The following is a 23793-nucleotide window of genomic DNA, read 5'->3' as shown; positions in this document are numbered from 1 at the left end:
TCCTGGTGTGCTATGGCAGATCAGAGAAGCCAAAATCATTGCCCTAAAGAATTAATTTCTTAACTATTTCCATTTTGATGGAAAGAACATAAAAATAATTTGATTGCACTCGTGCACATTTGATTTCAGTCCATATTTGTTGTAACTGAATTCTATCCTTCCTAGGATATCTTATGATAACTTAAAATAGTGTAATTGAAAGTATGTTTGAATTAAGCATGTAATATTATATGACAAAGTATGATGCATTCAGCCCAAGGTTTTTTGAGGTTATTAAACATTCAATCTATGAAAATGTGGATGACTAAGGCATAGTTTTCAAATTTAGTCCAGATCTACACTGCAGGCATTTACTGGAAAAGCTGTTTTGGTTAGCGGTTTGATTTATGAATGATTTCAAGATTCCAGTAAAAGTTTCCTAAGGCAAGGCTACTCAACTTTGGTATGGCTGGGGGCTGCATGCAACACTGGTGTACAGCTCCACGCAGCACACTACAGGGGCCACATGCTGTAGGGGTGCCTCCTGGTCAGTGCCAGTGGCGTGCAGCCTTTGGCTCCTGAACCCTCCTGTGCCATGCAGAAGCGGGAGAGGCAACTCCAGGGTCTTGTTGGCTGCATATTAACCACTTGCATGGGCTGCCAGTTTGCAGTCTTGCTCTAAGGGAGGGGTGGCTAACCTGTGGCATGCATGCCACAAGTGGCATGGGCACGTGGCAGATTGAGGAAAGGACACGCATCACAGCAGCATATACTGCAGGAAGCAGAAAGCAAAGCAACAGATTGGGCAAGGGAAGGGGATTGGAGTGGCACTCAGAAGGGTGCAGGGCTAATTTGTGGCACCTGCCTAAGAGTTTGGCCCCCTCATTGCTCTATGTTATACTGACAAAACCGTGCTTCTGCATGAATCATGTCTTTTGCTTGGGTGACAGCAACCTGTACTATAAAGGTTTGCTCTAGGAGTGCTTTGCCAGTACAGTATACTGGTTTAATATATCTAGAAAAGTAAAGCTTTCCAAGGGTAGAGCTAACCTGTATATGGACTCCTAATGGTGGGCTTTTTTGTCCACATCTCTGATTCCATAAATTTAGATTTTCCTTTGCATCACCTCCACTGTTAACTGATTTTTATGAGCTGAAGCTGCTACCTACTAAAAGTGGTTTTGTGATCCATACATATTTTTAAATTAATCTGGACTATATTTAAATTTAATCCATTCCCAGAAATATTCCAAATGAATTCTTGAGAAATGGATGTTTAATTTCTAGGCCAACTCAGAGTGGAAAAAATTATCTGTTTATATTTGTTGAATTAAGACCTTGTTACACATTAGCTTTAGGTAGCTCCTAGAGCTTTTAACCTCTGGATTGTCCTCACATTAACACCTGAAATTAGTGCACTTTAGGTGGCTTAAAGTTATGCCACTCCAGGGCAAGTTTATCTCTGATCTGTGTTTCCCAGTTTATGGTTCATTAATATGTGGGCACTCCCACACTAACCAAGCAAAGGTGAAGACAAAGCAACGCTGCCCAAGTTGCAGTCCTCTGGCATCCTAGGATGCAGTGTCCGCACCCTGACCCTCCTGTTCTGTGTGGACAAACTTTCCACCTCAACAGCTCTGTAGTGTCTAGTCACAGTTGTGTAGGTTTTTATCCTTAACGTGTGACTGCTCCAAACTTGAGCTATCACTAACATGGATCAGCATTGGAGTAGGTCAAAGTGCAATGTGTAACCAGACCCTAAGAATAGATTGTCACTTTGTAAAATAATCTAAGAAAATTTTTTTGTTCACTTTTTATTGCTGTTTTCTACTTTCTCTTTCATAATTACCTGTCCCTTGCCTGTAGCTGGTGGTTATAAAACTTATGGATCAGTTAACAGAGATACCTTGCTCTAAGAACAAGATCCTCCTCCACCTCTCCTTTTTCTCTGCACCACAATATATACTTTTATGAGATGTATTTGGCAAAATAGAAATTTCAGTGCACTGCTTTTTGGATAACAGCTCTAAGACTGAGACCACAAGTAGACTGCAAAGAATAAACTGAAAAACTGACTTTTGTTATATAGAAGTGTACATTTATCTCTTTGTACCTCTGTACTTGATTATGATATTTTTTCTAATGCAAAACACTTGCTTTTTCAAATCTGTATGAGGTCAAATATTTTTATAATGGAGAACTACACAATAGGTGTTTAGGGGAATTCTCTAAATTTGTAGCTATCTAGTTGTACAGTTTCCCCCCTTTACGAGTCTTTTCACCTCTTCATTACTCAGTTTACCTAACCCCTTGTGTCTAGAGTTCTGGGCTTTAATTTCAAAGGTCTTAGAAGTGATCTCCTCTTTTAGTCCTCATGAGTGTTTTAAGACTGTTGTTAAGGTGTTTTCTAGTGGTGTTTCAAGCTGTTTCTGGACTTTAAGTTTTGCAACTGAGCTCTCGTTTCAACGCATGACTGGTCATGATTCTTGCACTTGGTCGGTGGTTCTCCACCTTTTTAGACCCAAGGCACACCTCGGAAAATGCCAGCTTTTAGCTGTCACTCGTATTTGACTACAAAAAAAAAAATTAGAGCAATTCTTCTGCTGCAAAGAACTTAGAAAGACCACACCATGTCAGAATGTTTTCAGTGCTATGGTTTCATACATGACATCTCTGTTTTTGCTATGAATCATGTGTAGGTGTTTCCACTCCTAACAGTCTTACTATTACGCATCATTCCACACTGCCCTTAAAAGAATCTAGAGCAGCATTTCCCAACCTTGGAGTTGTGACCCCATTTAGGATCACAGTGATAAAAAATGGGATCTCAAAGACGCTTGACAGTGTCAGCTGACTATGCATTTAATACCTTTTTTAGACTTTGTATTCAATGTTGCTTTTTAAATCTAAAAAGAAGTTACAATTATTTAAAATGTTTTAAATGAAAAAATATCAAGACCATAAACATTGTAATGCCATGTTTATGACTTGCTGATCTTGTCTGCATCATTGTGGGGTTGGAAAAAATTTCAGATGTTTAAATGGGGTCATGCTGAGGAAAAGGTTGGGAAGCCTTGATGTAGAGTCACTGCACTAGAACAACTTCAGCTCCTGTTTTTCAAGTAATGAAGAATCTTTGAAGGTTGTTAATATTTAGCAGTATGATTTCCTCCAGAATAACTTGCTTTCTTTTTAAAGTGATATCACTGTGCACTTTCTGTGTAGGAGTTGGCATCTTATGCTATGTTAGTGCAGATCAACATGCTGTGACACAACTGTATAACTTTCCTTTGTCTTTTTTTAATTACTCATGTTTTTCTTTTGCTTTGATTTGTTGCTGACATTGCAGCAAAAGCATACTCAGGAGTATGGAAAGATCTTCAAGTCTCACTTTGGTTTCCAGTTTGTAGTATCCATTGCAGACAGAGACATGGTTGCTCAGGTTCTCCGGGCAGAAGGTGGAGCTCCACAAAGAGCTAATATGGAATCCTGGCAGGAATACAGAGACTTACGTGGAAGAGCCACTGGACTCATTTCTGCGTAAGTATAGTCACTTCTTCCTTTTCCATGTTTTCATCATCAAAGCATATTTAATCTTCTGGAACACCAGATTGAAATCAGACTGGAGGACCTTCTGTTTAGGGCTTACCTGCACAAGAAACTTAGAGTGCAATAAACTAATGTGTGAATTTATAGTGAGCTCAGCATTTTGCTCTAACTCCTCAAAGTTCAGGCACGCTAAGGGTGAGACAGCGTTCTCCACTTCGAGAGTGGAGTTATCTGCTACACAAAAAGGCAGCCCTGTTGAGGACAACGATTGTCTGTTGTGGGCACTTCTACATGAACCGTTTACTGCAGAGCTGACTAATTAGCTCTGCAGTAAAGCCTCTGTGTGTACATGTGTGGCTCTATTAAGCTGCAGGAAACTAATGAACTCCACCATACGTTAGTACTTGTAAACAGAAGTGCTGTCTTATGGTGGCATTCTTCAGTGCACAGCAACACATGTTTAGATGCTGATGAGGCTGGTGGGGAATTAAGGTTGCTTCAGTGTGGGAGCTGCCTGCCAGCTAGCCCCACACTGAAGCACCCTCACACCCCAGCCAGCCCCTCCACAGCATGTTGAGCCAGGTTGGAGCAGCCCTGGCAGGCTGACCCCCACAGGCCCCCAGCCAGCCGGGGATGCTCTGACCTGGCTTGGTGAGCTGCAGTCCCAGACGCATGTAAATGCGGAAGCAATAAACTCCAGTGCGGGAACAATAAACTCCAGTGCGATATGTGCTGGAGTTTACAGCTTCATATTAATTGCATGTGTAGATGTCCCCACAGGGAATTAATAATGGGGAGTAGCTAGTGCATCCTGGTTTACTGTGCTCTGATTTCCTTGTGTGGACAAGCACTTTATTTGTAGCTGATTCACAAAGAATTATCTGCCTCTCAAAGCTTGTCTATAACATGATTGCACATGCTTGCATGGGTGTGATCAACTGTCCCATGGTATTTTTACAGTTTTCAATGATGTAAGCTATTTATTCAAAGGGAAATTAATTATTTTGAGTCATGACTATTCTCTTGCTTTTGCTACTGCACTTTTATCTTGTCAAAAGGTTCTTTGTAGTGTAAACCTGAGAATGAGATTAGTATTAAATTCAGTCTTAAAATAATAATACAAGAAAGGCCAGAATTACAGCAATGGCACCCAACCATAAAATTATATTTGGAAGGTGCTAGTTAAAGGAATGAAACTTCTTTGTGGGCCAGTAACAATTAAAACGTGCAGCAGCATCATTCCAACTGGAATGCTTTCAGGAGGAATACTTTTGCAAATAGAGATTTAAAAATAATCTTTAGAAGACTTCTGCTTTGTCTGCTTGAGAAACTGTAGCATATTTCCACATGATATAGATACATAAACTGTTATCCCCAGCTGTACTTCATCCATAAGGCATGATAAATAAAATTCAACACCTTAAGCTTTAAACACACAGGCCTCTGCAAAAGACAAATCTCTTTTGCTTGTTTGTAGTTTGTTCTGTCCTATTTGAATTCTTCCCCCAAACTGAAAATAAACATTTCAGCACATCTGATTCACTCCAGCTAGAGACAGTAGTGTGCATAAACACATAGTAATAAATGAATTAGTTGACACCTCCAAAGCTGTTTAAGTAATTTTTAGTCTAGGAACGATCTGTTTTAAACTCCTGTAGACTCAGGAGTTGAACGGATTGTAATTTATTACAGATTTCAGATAAGCATAATTAGGCCAGATATATGAGTAAAAAATATTGTTACATTAAATCAAATTATTGGTCCATCATATCTGGTTATGTTGCTTTTGTATAAAAGAAATTACACACACACATATACCGTTTCGTTAAAAGAAAAATTAAGGAAGTTTAAATGTAATGTGTGTGTATATTAATTTATTGCATTTCATAGATTCATAGATTCATAGATGCTAGGGTCGGAAGGGACCTCAATAGATCATCGAGTCCGACCCCCTGCATAAGCAGGAAAGAGTGCTGGGCCTACATTACCCCAGCTAGATACACATCCAACCTTCTCTTGAATACCCCCAGGGTAGGGGAGACCACCACCTCCCTTGGGAGCCCGTTCCAGACCTTGGCCACTCGAACTGTGAAGAAGTTCCTCCTAATATCCAATCTAAATCTGCTCTCCTCTAGCTTGTGGCCATTATTTCTTGTAACCCCCGGGGGCGCCTTGGTGAATAAATACTCACCAATTCCCTTCTGTGCCCCCCTGACGAACTTATAGGCAGCCACCAGGTCGCCTCTCAACCTTCTCTTGCGGAGGCTGAAAAGGTCCAGTTTCTCTAATCTCTCCTCGTAGGGCTTGGCCTGCAGGCCCTTAACCATACGAGTGGCCCTTCTCTGGACCCTCTCCAGGTTATCCGCATCCTTCTTGAAGTGCGGCGCCCAGAATTGCACGCAGTACTCCAGCTGCGGTCTGACCAGCGCCCGATAGAGGGGAAGTATCACCTCCTTGGACCTATTTGTCATGCATCTGCTGATGCACGATAAAGTGCCATTGGCTTTTCTGATGGTTTCGTCACACTGCCGACTCATGTTCATCTTGGAGTCCACTAGGACTCCAAGATCCCTTTCCACTTCCGTGCCACCCAGCAGGTCATTTCCTAGGCTGTAGGTGTGCTGGACATTTTTCCTCCCTAGATGCAGCACTTTGCATTTCTCCTTGTTGAACTGCATTCTGTTGTTTTCTGCCCACTTGTCTAACCTGTCCAGGTCTGCTTGCAGCTGTTCCCTGTTTCATCTTTGTTCATTTGTTTTATTTTATATTAAACAATGATGCTTGAGAAACTAACTGCTAAATGGTTTCCCACACTGATTGTCTGTGATCGAGTGGGAAACTACACAGTAGCAGGGAACACCGATGGCAGCACTGTCAAATGCACCCATTATTTATGACTCCATAGCGAAGAGGTGTGATCCAGTAAATGATCGGTGTACACAAAATGTTTTTTTTCAAAATTGCCATTAGTTTTTTAAATATCTTTGTATGCATCACTCCAGTATCTATCTGAATCCAAGATTCCATCAAATTTAACACAATGGCCCCATAATGGGATTGTATTCATGGAAAATTTAAAATTTGTTATAATTTCCCACATATAAAATTAAATTACTGGGGGGGGGGGTCATCTCTAAATTCATTCCCTCACTGCTGGGGTGGGGAAAGAAATGGTAGGGGTGAAGGACCAGATGCCTGCCCCTTGCCGTGTATCCCTCCTTCCGCATGCTCCCTGCCCTGCAATGCACGGACCCCTCACTCTCTGCCCACCCTGCCATTACTTTCTGCAGCAGCTCTGCTTCTCTGGGGCAGTCAGCAGCAGTGTAGCCCTGGCCTGGCCTCAGCGCAGCCTAGTCAGGAAGAAAAGCCTGGCAATCCTGGCTGAGCTGGGTTGGGGCTGGAGGGACAGGAGCTGGAGCAGAAGGTAAGGTGAAGGAGAGAAACAGGGGGAAGGGAGGCAGGAAGAAACAAGGGGGAGGGGAGAAGGGGCAGGCTGCAGGTTTTCTACCCACGTATGGCCCATGGTCTCCCCAGGCTCCTCCCAGCCACGTGTCCCCTGCCCTATGAGATTAGCTGTTCTGGCTCAGGACAGTGGGTGGCTCAGAATCATAGAAAGTGAGGGTTGAAGGGACCAAAGGAGGTCACATCTAGTTCAAGCCCCTGCTCAAAGCAGGACCAACCCCAAGTACATCATCCCAGCAGGCCTTTGTCTACCTGGGTCTTAAATACCTTCAAGGATGGAGCGTCTACCACCTCTCTGGGTAACCTGTTCCAGTGCTTCACCATCCTCCTGGTGAGAGAGTTTTTCCTAATATTCAACCTCAACTTCCCTTGCTGCAACTTGAGAACATTGCTCCTTGTTCTGTCATCTGCCACCATTGACGGCAGTTTTATGGCTGGGGCCAAAGCCAGAGCTGAGTCACCACTTGCCTTGGGCTGGTACTCAGGTCCAAGATGAGAGTTATTTTCCATTCTTGCTGACGGAGGGGAGAAAACCTTGTGTTGGATTTGAGTAAAAACAGTGTTATGTATAACTGTATCTATATATCTTATGTATATACATATCTGTATATCTATATAGATAAGATAGATATAGATAGATATAAATCTCTATATATGTGTGTATATGTATATATGCACGTGCAGTGTGTGTGTGTGTAATATGTGTGTATATACACATTACATTTTATCTTTTTAAATGTTTTCCACACATACATACATATAAATGTATATACACACAGAAACACATACATATATATATGAAAATGTGATAACATGCAAACCCAAATCCATGGCATGCTATTTTGGTCTGTTACTTCAGGTACTTAGCACAGATGTGAATAAAACAGGCATCTGAAGGCACACATATTTCAGACAGAAAAATTATACAGTTCTAACCCTCTAACGAGAATACATTAATTAAATTTACAAACTTGGTTGTGTATTGTAACAGCAACATCAGCCCAATTTATACAGTGACTTGTTATTTGCATGAAAATCTGGAGTGAAACCATAAGAATGTAGAACTTGACACACTGAAACCACTACTTGAGGGGGAATACTGAATTTGTTTGTCAGCATCTAATGAAAGGTTCTCATCTAACCTATAGTTTCTGCTGATTTAGCAGTTGTCAGGAAGAATTGCATGCATGCATTTTTAATTACTTCTTCTAGGGAGGGGGATCAGTGGCTAAAAATGAGGAAAGTACTAAGACAGAAAATCCTGAAACCCGAAGATGTATCTGTTTTCTCTGGACCAGTCAATGAAGTTATTACTGATTTAATTAAGAGAATCCACACTCTCAGGAGACAAGAGGAAGATGGGGAAACTGTGACCGATGTAAACAACCTCTTCTTCAAGTATTCTATGGAAGGTGAGACACACACTGCATAGTACCTCGAAAGAAAAGCACTAAACCATGCAATAATAATTATGTGTTTCTGGCATAAAAATCTACTGCTATGCTCAAGCTAAACAATAAAGGAACAGAGGCCTTGATTCCATAAATGCTGCAGCTCTTCTGCCAGTGAATTTTGGTAGCATTCGTTCATTAGTCAAAACCCATGCAATAACACTTTTATGCTAAATGGCACTTGCTGTTGAAGTCGTATCCATAGACACAGTGTAAAAACAACACCCTATGCAAAATGCTGTGGTATTGTTCACAAGAGTAGGGTAGGTAAGCTTCATTAGGATGGCCCAATTCCAGATGAGTTTGTTGCATTTGGCTTGATTAAATTCTGCCAGTCTTAGCTATGAAGAAGTACTACGCTTTGTTGTCTAAATCTATTTGATTTTGGATTCTAACATTTTCTCCCAAAGCATCTGTCCCTTGTTATTGTTGGAAAGAGAATACTACAGTAGATGGATCTCCACTCTGAACCAGGATGGTGATTATTATGTTCATATGTAACATTTTTTTTTTTTGGTCCTGATTTTCATAGAAACATGGGGCTGGAAGGGATCTCAGGAGCTCATCCAGTCCAACTCCCTGTTCAAAGCAGGATCATTCCAGTCCAAGCTATCTTGTAGAAGTGTGTCTAATCTATTCTTAAAACTGTGAGCACCCCTCAGCCCTGACATGGAGAATTTTTATCCACAACGTCAAGAGCACCCTAACTTGCCATAGTTAAAGCAGGGGAATGAGATCACTAAGTGTCTTCCCACTGCAAGCCGTATTCTGCGACTGCTTTTAAGTATGTTCCATTCACTTATCAAAGCATTTGCTTTTCAGTAATTGAATTATATAAATCATTAGACTTTTGTGATATTTACCAGTGTTTGCTTTAAAATGTCATATGGTCTTTTAACTCACGCAGCATAACGTTTTCTTATAATTATGCTAAGAGGAGTTCTGTTACATAATATCCATCAGAAAGAACCTCATTTAAATGTAGTCTTTCTCACTGTACAATAAAATACTGTATACCTGCCTGATGCTTAAAATTTTGGCACTCTTTGGTGAGGAATAGTGACTCATTGAGATTTGTAACCACTTCCAGCATTTCTGATCTATGAAGCTGCTGTCTCAAATGGCTGACTACTTGGTAAGCTAACCTGGGTCTATTCTAAATAGATAATGTCTAAAAAACTAGTGTAAGCTAGGTACCAGTGGTCTTAAGGCACTTTAACCCTTTGAGCTACATGTTGCCTTTGATTGGTATTGAAATTATTTACGTTCCTTCTGAATTTTTATTTTTAACCTGCTCCTGTCATTACATATAAAATCATCTTATGCTATTTGATTATTATTAATGTAAATTATGCCCAAAGACTTTTGAGAATTATCTGGAGAAGATTCATAGATTGTTAGGGGCTGGTGCAAGATCATCGGTCCAGCCCCCTGGTATTAGGCAGAAAAGACAAGTGGGGTCAGGTGACCCCAGCAAGGTGACTGTCCAGTCTCCTCTTGAAGATTTCCAGGAGATAATCTAATGGATAACGGCAATGAGAATTGGAAGTATCAAAAATAAACCTGTTATATGCATAAGAGTATACTGTCCTAATGCAGAACAAAGTTAAGGAGCTTAGAGACTGTTATGGCTGCATAGGGAGCTCTTGAAAAGGGAGCCTGTAGTGACTGGCTCCTTCAGGGCACCTGTGAACACAAAGCACATGCACTGGTTTAATTTGCTCTGGTATTATTTTACCTCTGATTTTTTCTGGGCTAATTCTACATCAGATTCAAGTAAGGATAAAGTTACATGTAGACCATACTTAGGGCACTTAAAACATGAGCTTTAAAGCTCATCAGTTCATGCTAAGTGCCAAGTGAGTGCCTCAAAGTTGTGTCATTTCAGACAAGGCTTAACTCTGGGTTGGAGAGGAATTTATTGGAGGAATGGTGTATCAGGAGCTAGTGAGCATGGGAGTTTGGGGTACAGGCTCTGAATCAGAACTTCCTAGACCTGAAATCCTGGAGGCTCAAGTGGGAGAGGAGCAATGGAAACAACCCCGGTCATACCCTCTTCACTCTCCCTTTCAGCATCCATTTTCTGCCTCCGTGTGACACGAGATACCTATGGTCTCACCCAGTAAATAGCTGTTCTTATGGTCTAAGTCCATCACCTTATGGGGAAAAAAAACAAGGAAGGCTGAAGTGTTCAGTGCCCCTTTGCCCCCCTCAATTATTTTTTTTTTGCTTCAGTCTTCATGAAAAATGTTTATTGGGACCAGGTACTTAAAAAGAAAATGTATAGCCATGAGAGAAGTGAGCTTGTGAAGTTGTAGTACAGGCAATATATTTACTTTTCAGGCGAAGATGGATAACTTTATCTGAGGAATTATACAATGTGTGGGCTGAGATAGTTGGGAACTGCACTGGATGGCTCAGGAGGCCCCTTCCAGTCCTAGATACTACAAAAAGGGAAATCAACAGGTGCGATATTACTTGGACTTTAGCTTTCTTGCAAGAAAACTAGCAAATTACAGTCCAGGTTAAATTATTGTAAGATGGATGCACACCTGGTTTAAAACTACTCCCAAATGAGAAATTATCAGTGGCTTGCTATCAAACTGGGAAGGTATTTAATTGGGGTCCTACAAAGCACTCTGTCCCAGGCCTGGTTTTATTCAATATTTCCTTTAACAATTTGAATGACAGACCAGAAAATACACCTGTAAAGCCAAACTGGGAAGGGTTGTAAGTTCTGTGCAGCACAGACTCTTATCTTTTCAGACCTAAGTTGGCTTACTCTACATAAAAACACAGCGGTTGGTGGTAGGAGATCTAATACTTCTGACATTAGGAAAATTCTTTGTTTTTGATAATACCCACAGTTATGTTCAGTGGGTACAAACAGAAATCATGGTCCCCACCCCAAATTGCTTACAAACCAAAATCCTCAGGCTAACTAAAAAGAAGAGAAACAAGTTTTAGTTTCATGTTTCCATCTGGAGGTAATAAAGAAAAACATAAAAGTGCCAGCCTGAAGGCATATTGACAGTGCACTCTGTCACCACGCAATGGACCCAGGTTCAGTTACTGACTTTAGTCCTCTCTCTCTTTCTCTCTATATAATCTTGACTGTTTACCTACATTAAGTGTATCCACTCTGCTTACTTTGAATTAGTGTAAACTGCCTCACATCTCTAATAGGGATACTGGACATCTATTTTGTTATGGTTGTCAGACAGGTTGTTACATATGCTATTGTTCCTGAACTGTCAAAAAGAATGATAGTAGTAATTGGCAAACTGTATCTAGATGTTTCTGCTAAAAATGATCAGCAGTAAAACAACTTTGACAGTTATATTTCTCCTTAGCTTTCAGCTTCATCAGCTCCACTGAAAAAAATCATACCCCTCACCTGTTGTTTCACTCTGCCTTTGGCTTCAGTAAAAAAATGTGCATTGACTGTTTTTGGTTGGCATCTTCCAAATTTTCTTCACAATTATAAGTACCAGAAACTTTTTTTTTAATGAAAATTTAGATTCTGGACTGACCTATTCAAAAACAAGTAGAAATTTGGTGATAGTTACTCATTATGTTGTTTCTTTACAGCTCTAGTTTAATGAATCTACAGAAAAGCTGTGTGTATGTGTGATTTCTTTGTTTAAAGGAGTGAGAAGCGAGGAAAATGTAAGTGTAATAAATCAAATAAGGATCCAGGTATTAGCAAGCAAAAAAAAGGGGATATTAAATTTTAATGCCTTTATCATTGATAGGACAAGGAAGATCATTAAGTACGCTCTCTGATTTATAAGGGACTGTATTATTCCTAGACCATATGCAATATGTGCTTGTCAGAATGATTAACCAGAGACTCAGGCACACCAAAGCCAACAAAATTCATATGGTTACTAATTCTAGCCGGTATCCCTCTACTTAACATCTGCTGAATGCAACCAACAGACAGATCAACAAGATGCAACCAAAGCTATACTTGTCACTGTTCAAGGACATCTTGTTACTGGCTGACTGCATAATAGAAGTCTTATTTGGACAATGCTGCATGCTCTCCATCCAGCTAAAACTATCACCAGCTTACTGTGACAGAGAGAATGGGAGAAAGGGCCTCTGCCAGGACAAGGTACTCTCACATCATTAGCAGATTGCATGAAAAGCTATCTGGCTTTGGGTTCCCTCACTTCTTCTGGAGATGTGCTCAAATGCAATGTGGTGCCCTGTGTTAAGATTTACCAGGTCTTTGGCATCTAGGGGTATCCACCTGGCACTGTCATGCTATGGAGGATGCCATGCAGATGCTGGACAGTTGCTCTTTAGATTTTGGGCTGCCTAGAGGTTTTCCCAAGTCAAACACTACTGATGTAGAGGCTGCTGACTGCCTCAAGACTATTTTTCTGCCTTGTTTGTGTGCTTTTTTAAAACCCTGTCTTGCTTGTTTTGCTATTTTGCAACAATGGCAGCAACAGCAACTACAGTACTTGTTGTAATTGGTCACTTTTTTGGAAGTAGGTCCTTTTCCTTTAGCTTTCAATTATTTACCATAAATAATTTAAAAATGAATGAAGACGCTATAAATGCTGTGCCCTTTCTCTTTTGCAGGTGTGGCAACTATTCTGTATGAATGCCGATTAGGGTGCTTGGAAAACAATGTCCCAGAGAAGACTGTAGAGTACATTGAGGCTTTGGCGTTGATGTTTAGCGTGTTTAAGACTGCTATGTATGCAGGGGTTATTCCCAAATGGCTTCGTCCACTTATTCCAAAACCCTGGAATGTTTTCTGCAGATCCTGGGATGGACTCTTCAAATTCAGTAAGATTTAAACAGAAAAGTTCAGCTTTGTCTCTCTAGCAGCTGGCACTGTCTTGAATAGAACTTATTGCATTTGTAGTATTATATTAAGAATGTGGGAAAGAAGGAGAAAAAGAAGAATAAAATAGGTAAAATATTAAGGGATTATTTATCATGGTACAATAGGAGAAATAGATGAACTTTCACATTGCATTCCAGGAAAAACTGCTTGACAAAGAGATGTCAGTCTGTAGCGGGGTGATATTTTTAGAGGTGTGAAAGTTTCATCCTGAAAGTAGCCCGAATGAAAAACTAAAATAAGTATTCTAGGAAACAGTCCTTTGCAAGGTGATGAGTTCTGCATGCAAATAAAAACAGTCAGGACTCGTAGTAGAGGTAATATCTTTTATTAGACCAAGTAGATTTTTGCAAAAAAAAGTCTTTAATTGCAAAAATCTAGTTGGTCTAATAAAAAGATATCACCTCTACCACAAGTCCTGGTTGCTTTTGCCTCTAGATCAGTACAGCTACAAGCTAGTGGATACCTTGTGCAAATAACTTCTTTTAATTTCTGTATTTCATAATTCTATAAACCATGTTAATTATTTGAAAGATAATGATGCTCAGACTTCCTCCTTTTTTGCACAGCTTTGCTCCCCATTATGCCGCCCACCCTGTTTGCCTGTCTTGTTCACCTGTTGCATTATGAACTCTCTGGCAATGGAGTTGCTTACTTTTTCTTTATATTATACTGAGCACAATGGGGCCCTAATACTTGATTGGGGTACCTACATGCTTCTGTAATACATTATTAATAAAACGACACCTTCAGTAAAACTTTGAGAAACTGTCCATGTATTAACAATTTCCTCAGTATTGTCTGTGTATTCTTTTACTTTATATAATTATTTCATTATTTTCATCTTCTTCTCTTACTTATTCCTTACTTGAAATCAGACTTATTTGGCAGTGTCTTAAATTGAATTTACTGAATTTGACAAGGATTATTATATTGGTTTAAATAAGCTTTGGATCAGGTATTTTTTGACAAAACAATAATCTGTGCAACTAATAGAGAAGTTAACACTGAGGAAGTAGTTGATCAGTTCTAAAGAAATGTCAAGTTTGTTCCCAAGTAAGGACACTGACTAATTAAAATGAGGGAAGATAAGTGAGGAAAATATGGTGCACAGACTTACTTGTGAATAGAACTTTTCAAAATATTGGCCTAGTTTGAAATGCAGCTATAGAACTATTTGAAGAAATAATAATTTGTTTTAATAATTTAAGTTAAAAGCTGGGGGTGTTAGGAAACCACTTGATTTTTTTGTATTTATTTTATTAATAATACAGGAAAATCTTTTATTATATACTCTCTAAGAGGTGTTTTGAGATTTTTTCAGATTGTTAATTTAAAATCTAACTTAATGTCTGGATCTGAATTAAAAAAACACAAGACTTATTAAGACATCTACATTCAGATTCTATTCCAGCTATTAGGTATATAAGTAAACTAAGGTGCCTGTGCCAGTGGTCCTGAAAATACAGTCCATGGGCCAGATCCGCCTTGTGGAATCAAGTCATCTGGCCCGTGGAGCTTCCCATGCATTTGGAAATTTAGCAGTGGGAAAGCAGTGGCAGTGTTAATTGATGGAACTCATGGAGCCCCGGGGCCATTAATGCTGCCACTACTCTCTCACCGTTACATTTTTGGACTTATGAAGAGTCCCATGGGCTGAATGAGCTGGGACCACATGCTGGATTGAGCTGCCACATGGGCCCTGTCCATGCCTGGGCCTGGTACGCAGGGTTGGACTTGGCACGTGACCCCGGACCCAGCATATGGGGTCAGTTTGCAGCCCTGGACCTAGCACATAGGGCTGGTCTGTGGCCAGACCCATGGTGCGGAGTCAGTTCGTAGACTGGATTTGGCCTGCAGACCTGGGTCTGTGTGCCAGATCCAGCCCACAGACTGGCTGTGCCCCACTCGTCTAATCCACATGCTGGAAAGGTTGAGCACCACTAGCCTATTCTATTCTACCTTGCTCACATTCAGTCTTAAGGGGAAGATGGCTGTCTGTGCAAAAGTAGATGGACAAATTAATTGTCAAGACTTGAACAGGGAATAGGATAGAATTTTACTTAAGCCTTACGTCACCTTAGAATTAGATGACTAAGAGGTGGAATAGAATCTGGCCCTTAGTCTATACTCCTGCCAGCACAGTATTTTTCCTACAATATATTTTCTATAGCTTTGCTTGATGCCTTATATAAAGGAGGATTCATGTGACAGGGCTTCCACAGTACAATATCCCTTTGTTGAGGAAGAAGGAGAAATAATATGAAGAGCAACTGAACAATAATTGCTGAAAAATGCTATCTCTGTTTTGAGTTTTCTTTCTTACCTTGCCCTTTTCTGGTATGGTTAATAGAATTAAAATACAGGTAAAAGTTCACCATGTCTTGTTTGGGAAGGGGTATTGGTGTAGGCCTCATGCAGGAATATGCTGATTATGTTGTCTCTTTCTACCATGATGAGTTTACCATCTGACCATGTTTTGAGGTGACATAGTTCTTGAACTCCTTTTTTTACAATCCAGATGCTATGCATGTAATTGTCAAAGTATAGCTGGGATTAATTGAGGGGAAAAAGAGGACTGAAAAATGAGATTGGGGAAAAATAAAAATCCTTTTTTTTCAATTCAAAAGGTCAAATCCATGTTGATAAGAAGTTAAAGGATATTCAATCCCGGCTAGAACAAGGAGAAGAAGTAAAAGGTGGGCTGCTCACATATCTCCTATTAAGTAAAGAGCTTAACTTGGAAGAAATCTATGCCAATATGACTGAAATGCTTCTGGCAGGAGTGGACACAGTAAGAGACTTACTATTGTCATTGTTGTTGTTTGTTATTTTCCTTTGGGTCAGTTTGATTGCTCGACAATTAAGCTAGCTTTACATTTTAAGTATTTTTTTGTTCATCATAGAAATGATGGAAAATTCTTATCAAATGATTTAGTTTGTCCACTGAGCCAGTACAGGATTGCTCTTCTTGAATGAGCAGTTTTACTCTGAACTGCCAAAGCAGTAAGGTCGTACCATTTTCTTTGGATGCTACTTCATGTTTTAATAAACAGAGGCAATTGCTAGAAAGTTTTTCTTTATGTTCATCTTGGGTTTGTTTTAAAATTTGGATGTGATCAATATTTATTGTCATTTAAGGAGGACTGCAATAGGCACATGATTGAGATTCCTATAAAAAAAAACCGGGTTAGAAGCTGGCATATAGAACTTGCTAATGGATTTTGCTGTTTACAATTAATCAACAGAGGAGCATTGTGGATAAGAAGCTTGACCTTCACTGGGGTCCCTTTGCATTACTGGGATGATACAAGTGTATTTTAGACCAACACTTAAGGGGAGGGTGATATGGATTCCATCATCAAGGAAAAAGCCTAAGCTTAGCCAGCTTTCAGCCATCCCCTCCTATTTTTGGAGGCATTCTTAGGCAGGGAGATGGTTTACTGGAGCCCAGAGGCAGTGAAGTTCAAGTGTGATCCATGTGTTTGATGTGTCATTCTAGACAGGCCAACGTAGATTAGCCAGTGAATTAGTTGTTTTTAATATTGAGGTGCACAGAAATTGTTTATAGTCACATTTTCCTCCCCATAGCTTCATAGCATCAGTCTGGCATACATACTAATTTCACTCGATGGCTGGCATCATCAGCAGAGAAATAAATTAGCTGTATCTTAGAGTCTGTAGTTAAACAAGATGTTTTGCATTGAGCCTAGTTAGGTTTGATAAAGGGGAACAGCACCATGTTGGACTTCTTGTCAGTAGCCTTGAAATAAAAAAGCCAGCTCATTTGCTGACAATTAGATTCAGCTTGATCTGGGTCTGAAAGAAGTCTGGACATTGTGGGTGTTGTGAAGAAAAGAAACTTTGTAGGTCCTAGAATAAAGAAGACACTCAGGGACTTATAAATTGAGAAGTACTCCATTGAATAAGCTTTCCAGAAGCTTATGAGTTTGAAGAGCTTTTAGGGCTTGTTTTGTTTTATTGTTATTCAAGTTCATTAAGTCATCCCATTAGTTTTCCAGACTTTAAAAGTATGAATTTTAACTCTTTTATTAAAAAGTGAATTTCCATTAAACTGAAAGGACAGGGTGCAAGTTCATGCCAGTGGAGTCTCTTTACATTTGACTCAACCTTCGTTGATTGGCAACAATTACTTTTTTGTGAGAAACCTGTACTTTTGGCTTCCTCATTTTTAGTACATTTTTAGAAACTGAGAGACTCCTGTTTCCCCACTGCTGTCACTTCAGGTTTTGTTTTATCATAGAAACTGAAGGAACTCAAGGATTATGGAAGGCTTTGAACAAAATTGTAAGGCTGTGTTTGGCTACAAAGCATTTTGGCTGTTCTAACATACTGCCAGTTTTGAAGAGGATGTGAAGGAGCTGGGAACCTGAAAGGGAACACTGTTTATGTCACAGTAACTTCTGTATGTAGTTTGGCATTATTGCCATCTTTTGCAAGGAGGAGCAGTGCAGAGTTGAGCTCGAGTGAAGGGCAGTTTCTCTGAATGTCATGAGAACAGGAGGTTGGGACTGAAAGGAGATCTCCTGGGGACAGGACTACCAGCATTATGACCCAGTCTGTGAATAATACATGGCTTAAAAGGTCACTTGCTTTCTAATTTAGGCTTTCTAAAAGTAAGACCAAAAGAAATGTTTCCTCAAGTTGTTCCTGTTTCCACACATTGTTTACAACCCCAACACTGCAACATTGTGCTAGGATGCAAGAACTTGAAAGTAAAGCAAATTCGTAACAGTGAAATTATCCATGTGTTTTCCTTCTACCGCATAAGAGACATGAATATACAAATGACATGAATAGTGAAAAATAAATTGGATTGACATTTCATAGTTTCGTAGTTAGTAGGGTCAGAAGGGACCTGAGCAGATCATCAAGTCTGACCCCCTGCCGTGGCAGGAAAGAGTACTGGGCTCAAACGACCCCATCAAGGTGATTGTCTAGCCTTGTTTTAAAGAGCCCCAGGGTAGGAGCCAGTACCACTTAGCTTGGAAGTTGGTTCCAGATCCTAGCTGCCCTGACCATGAAGTCACGCCTTCTGATGTCTAGCCTGAATCCACCCTCTGCCATCTTGTGACTGTTATTTCTGGTCATTCCTGGTAGTGCTCGGGGCAATAGGGATTCCCCCAATGCCTGCTGGTCCCCTCTGACTAGTTTATAACAGGCCACTAGATTCCCCCTCAGCCTTCTCTTGTGGAGGCTGAATAGGTTCAGGTCCCATAGCCTGTCCTCGTAGGGCCTGCCCTGCTGCCCCCTGACCATGCGAGTGGCCTCCTCTGGACCCTCTTCACATTGTCCACATCCCTCTTGAAGTGCGGCGCCCAGAACTGGATGCAGTACTCCAGTTGCGGCCTGACCAGTGCCGCATAGAGGGGGAGGATCACCTCCTTGGACCTGCTCAAGATGCATCTGTGGATGCATGTCAAGGTGTGGTTGGCCTTCCTGACTGCATCCCCACACTGCCAGCCCATGTTCATCTTGGAATCAAAGATGACTCCAAGATCCTTTTCTGCCTCTGCCTTGACGAGAAGGGAGTTCCCCAGCCTCTAGGTATGGTGCTGGTTCTTCCTCCCCACGTGCAGCACCTTGCACTTGTCAGTGTTGAATCCCATCCTGTTCTCATCCGCCCACCCCTGTAACTTGTCTATGTCCAATTGCAGCCTATTCCTTCCTTCTAGCATGCCCACATCCCCCCACATCTTAGCGTCATCAGCAAATTTGAACAGGGTGCTTTTTACCCCCTTGTCCAAGTCGCTGATGAAGATGTTGAACAGTGCGGGCCTGAGGACTGAGCCCTGGGGAACCCCACTGCCCACATCCCTCCAGGTTGACAATGACCCGTCCACCACCACTCTCTGGGTGCAGCCCTCCAGCCACTTGGTGACCCATTTGACTGTGTAGGTGTCAACGCCACAGTCCCCCAATTTTTTAATGAGAATGGGGTGAGAGACAGTGTCGAAGGCCTTCTGAAAGTCCAGAAAGACTATATCCACTGCTACCCCTGCATCTAAGGATTTGGTGACCTGGTCGTAGAAGGCCACCAGGTTGGTCTGACAGGACCTGCCTCTAATGAACCCATGTTGGTTGCCCCTAAGCATAATCTCTCCTGCTGGCCCCTCGTGGACATGTACCAGAATAATTCTCTCAAAAAGCTTGCCCAGGATCGAGGTAAGACTAACTGGCCTATAGTTTTCCGGGTCCTCCTTCCTCCCTTTTTTGAAGATGGGAACCACACTGGCCCTCTTCCAGCCCTCTGGCACCAAACCAGAGCACCACGAGTGCTCATAAAGCTGTGCCAAGGGTCCCGCAATGACTGCATCTAATTCCCTCAGCACTCGGGGGTGGAGATCGTCCGGACCAGCTGATTTAAATACATCCAGTCCCTCCAGAAGTGCCCTGACTAGATCCTCACTGCCCCTTGGCCTAGGTGTGCCTCCCCTGGGGCCTGAGGGTGGCCCAGTGCGGCTGCTGATCCAGTCCCTGCTCAGGAAAATGGAGGCAAAGAAGTCGTTAAATAGGTTAGCTTTGTCATCTGGTGTGACGACCAAATTTCCCAGCATGTCTTGCAGGGGCCCCACATTATCCAGTACCTTCTTTTTCCCCCTATGTATTTAAAATTTATTTATTTAAAATTAAAAATTTCTTTCAGTTTTATTACTCTAGCGTTGTTAAGGATAAATTAAGAGACAGTGACTTCACCTCCCATACTTGGGAAGAAATACTGAATTCATAGATTTCATAGATTTCATAGACATCAGGGCTGGAAGGGACCTCGGGAGATCATCGAGTCCAGCCCCCTGCCCAAAGGGCAGGAAGTCAGCTGGGGTCATAGGATCCCACAAGATAAGCATCCAGTTTACTCTTGAAGGTGTTCAATGTAGGTGCTTGAACCACCTCCGCTGGCAGACTGTTCCAGACCTTGGGGGCTCGGACAGTAAAGAAATTCTTCCTTATGTCCAGCCTGAAACGGTCTTGCAGGAGTTTGTGACCGTTCGACCTAGTCATCCCTTGGGGCGCTCTGGTGAACAAACGTCCCCTCAGATCCTGGCGGTCACCCCTGATAAACTTATAGGTGGCCATCAGATCATCCTGAGCCTGCGCTTTTCCAGGCTAAAGAGTCCTATGGCTCTCAGCCTGTCGTCGTCAGGTCTGTTTTCCTGACCTCTGATCGTGCGCGTGGCTCTCCTCTGGACTCTCTCAAGCTTCTCCACATCCTTTTTGAATTGTGGAGCCCAAAACTGGATGCAGTATTCCAGCTACAGCCTCACCAAGGCCGAGTACAAGGGGAGAATGACGTCCCGGGATTTGCTCGAGAAGCATCTATGGATGCAAGCCAGCATTTTGGTCGCTTTATTAGCCGCAGCATCGCATTGCAGGCTCATGTTCATCTTGTGGTCAGTGATGACCCCCAAGTCTCTTTTTTCTGTTGTGCTATCCAACATAGCACTGCCGAGCCTATAAGGGTGCTGCAGGTTTTTCCTCCCAAGGTGGAGAACCTTGCATTTTTCAGTGTTAAACACCATCAGGTTCTCGTCTGCCCATTTGCTGAGCTTGTCCAGGTCAGCCTGGATCACCCACCTATCTTCTGGTGTGGATGCTTTGCCCCAAAGTTTGGTGTCATCGGCGAACTTGGCCAGTCCACTCCTGACTCCGACGTCCACATAATTAATGAAGATGTTGAACAGCATGGGTCCCAGGACAGAGCCTTGAGGGACCCCACTGGTCACAGGGCACCACGATGAGTGACTGCCATCAATTACAACCCTCTGGGTCCGACCACGGAGCCAATTTCCCAGCCAGTGGATCGTGGTGGAGCCAAGGCCACAACTGGGCAGTTTGGCCAAGAGGTGACCATGGGATACTAGATCAAAAGCTTTTTTGAAGTCAAGATATATGACATCAATCTCTTCTCCCTCGTCCAGGTGATAGGTCACCTGGTCATAGAAGGAAATGAGATTGGTCAAACAAGACCTACCTGCAACAAACGCGTGCTGGCTATCCCTTAGGATGTTATCCTGGGCCAGTCCATCAAGGAGGCCTCCTTAATAAACTTTTCTAAGATCTTCCCCAGGATAGAAGTCAGGCTAATGGGCCTGTAGTTAGCCGGATCCACTCTCCTCCCTTTCTTGAAGATCGGCACCACATTGGCCTTCTTCCAGTCTCCGGGCACTACACCAGAGCGCCAGGAGTTTTCAAAGACCCGTGCCAGGGGCTGGGCTATGACGCTCGCCAGCTCCTTGAGTGCCCTGGGGCGCAGATTGTCAGGGCCGGCTGACTTGAAGGTCTCCAGCTTCTCAAGGTGTTCCTTCACGAGGTCAGCATTTATGGAGGGTAGGGGATCCCCATCACCCAGATCTCCCTGTCCCATAGCAGGCATGGGCGTCCCGTGTGACTGATGAAAGACTGATGCAAAGTACCTATTTAATAGGTTGGCTTTTTCCTGGGCGCCAATTGCCCCATCTGGTTTAGCAGGGGTCCAACGTTGCCCTTGCTTTTCCTCCGGCTCCCCACATAAAAAATTATGCTGGCACACATCCAGGAGGGGCCAGCAGGAGACTGCATGCTTAGGAGCAACCAACATGGGTTCATCAGTGGCAGGTCCTGTCAGACCAACCTGGTGGCCTTTTACGATCAGATCACCAGATCATTAGATGCAGGGGTAGCAGTGGATATAGTCTTCCTGGACTTCCGGAAGGCTTTTGACACTGTCTCTCACCCTGTTCTCATTAAGAAACTGGGGGGCTGTGGTGTAGACACCCACACAGTCAAATGGGTCGCCAACTGGCCGGAGGGCCGCACCCAGAGGGTGGTAGTGGATGGGTCCTTCTCAGCCTGGAGGGATGTGGGCAGTGGGGTTCCGCAGGGCTCGGTCCTCAGGCCCGCACTGTTCAACATCTTCATCAGCGATTTGGATGTGGGGGTAAAAAGCACCCTGTTCAAATTTGCTGATGACACTAAGATGTGGGGGGACGTGGGAACATTGGAAGGATGCAACAGGCTACAATCTGACCTAGACAGGTTACAAGGGTGGGCGGACGAGAATAGGATGGGTTTCAACACAGACAAGTGCAAGGTGATGCACCTCGGGAGGAACAACCGGCACCATACCTACAGGTTGGGGAACTCCCCTCTTGTCAGCACGGAGGTGGAAAGGGATCTGGGAGTGATCATTGACTGCAAGATGAACATAGGCCGGCAGTGTGGAGAGGCAGTAAGGAAGGCCAACCGCACCTTGTCCTGCATCCACAGATGCATCTCGAGCAGGTCCAAGGAGGTGATCCTTCCCCTCTATGCGGCATTGGTCAGGCCGCAGCTGGAGTATTGCGTCCAGTTCTGGGTGCCGCACTGCAGGAGGGATGTCGACGGCATCGAGAGGGTCCAGAGGAGGGCCACTCGTATGATTAGGGGACAACAGGGCAGGCCCTATGAGGACAGGCTGCGGGACCTGAACCTGTTCAGCCTCCACAAGAGAAGGCTGAGGGGGGATCTTGTGGCCTGTTATAAACTAATCAGGGGGGATCAGCAGACATTGGGGAAGTCACTGTTTCCCCGAGCACCGCCAGGAGTGACCAGGTATAACGGTCAGAAGCTGGCAGAGGGTAGGTTCAGGTTAGATATCAGAAGGCACGACTTCACGGTCAGGGCGGCTAGGGTCTGGAACCAGCTTCCAAGAGAAGTGGTGCAGGCTCCTACGCTGGGGGTGTTTAAGAGGAGGTTAGATGAACATCTAGCTGGGGTCATCTGACCCCAGTACTCTTTCCTGCCATGGCAGGGGGTCGGACTAGATGATCTGCTCAGGTCCCTTCCGACCCTACAAACTATGAAACTATGAAACTATATCTGAGAAAGGACTTTTTGTTGTCCTTGATGCTTGAAGCTAGTTGGAGTTCAGTTGCAGCCTTGGCTTTCCTGTTTTGCTCCCTGCAGGACCGGACCAGCGCAGAATAATCCTCCTTGGAGGTGAATCCCGTCCTCCATCCTTTGTAGGCTTTCCTTTTTAGCCACAGGAGGTCCGCTAGGTCCCTGGAGAGCCAGGAGGGCTGCTGTGCCTTCTTGCTGCCTTTCCTCCGTGTTGGAATAGATTTAGCTTGTGCATTGAGGATCGCTTCCCTGAGAAGGAACCATTCTTGTTGAACTCCCATCTCCCTGGGGTCATGGTCCCTGAGGGCCTGACCGACAAGCCTCTTGAGCTTGTCAAAGTCAGCTTTTCTGAAGTCAAGGACTTCTGTGTTGCTGACTGACTTGCCAGCTTTACGGCGGATGGTGAAGGTGATCAGCTCGTGGTCGCTGTCACCCAGCTTCCCATCGATCACTAGGTCGCCGATTAGGTCGTCCCCTGTAGCCAATACCAGGTCGAGCAGCGCTTTGGCTCTCGTTGGCCCATAGACTTCTTGAGTCAGGTAGAGGTCATCCACGCACGAGAGAAAGCTTTGCGACCGCTCGGATTTTGCTGAGTGATCTTCCCACGAG

At 43.0% G+C, this 23793-nt stretch overlaps 1 protein-coding gene across 2 annotated transcripts in view; it reads left to right on the top strand.

The window, feature by feature from the left end:
* The window catches only part of CYP27C1 (cytochrome P450 family 27 subfamily C member 1), a 47814-nt gene that overhangs the window by 5747 nt on the left and 18274 nt on the right, over positions 1 to 23793 (top strand). Inside the window, exons 2-5 of one of the 2 annotated variants that reach the window (XM_090046077.1) lie at positions 3383 to 3519; positions 8203 to 8402; positions 13038 to 13247; positions 15936 to 16099. In XM_090046077.1, coding sequence (XP_089902203.1) covers positions 3383 to 3519; positions 8203 to 8402; positions 13038 to 13247; positions 15936 to 16099 — 711 coding nt within the window. Of the gene's footprint in view, positions 1 to 3328; positions 3520 to 8202; positions 8403 to 13037; positions 13248 to 15935; positions 16100 to 23793 lie in introns of both variants that reach the window. The other variant, XM_090046076.1, reaches the window with a different exon arrangement.

The sequence above is a fragment of the Crocodylus siamensis genome, chromosome 4 (genome assembly GCF_052110815.1).
Source record: "Crocodylus siamensis isolate JL-2025a chromosome 4, ASM5211081v1, whole genome shotgun sequence".
Taxonomy (NCBI): Eukaryota; Metazoa; Chordata; order Crocodylia; family Crocodylidae; genus Crocodylus; species Crocodylus siamensis.
Note: the sequence above shows the minus strand (reverse complement) of the source record. Positions and strands in the feature narration are given on the sequence as shown.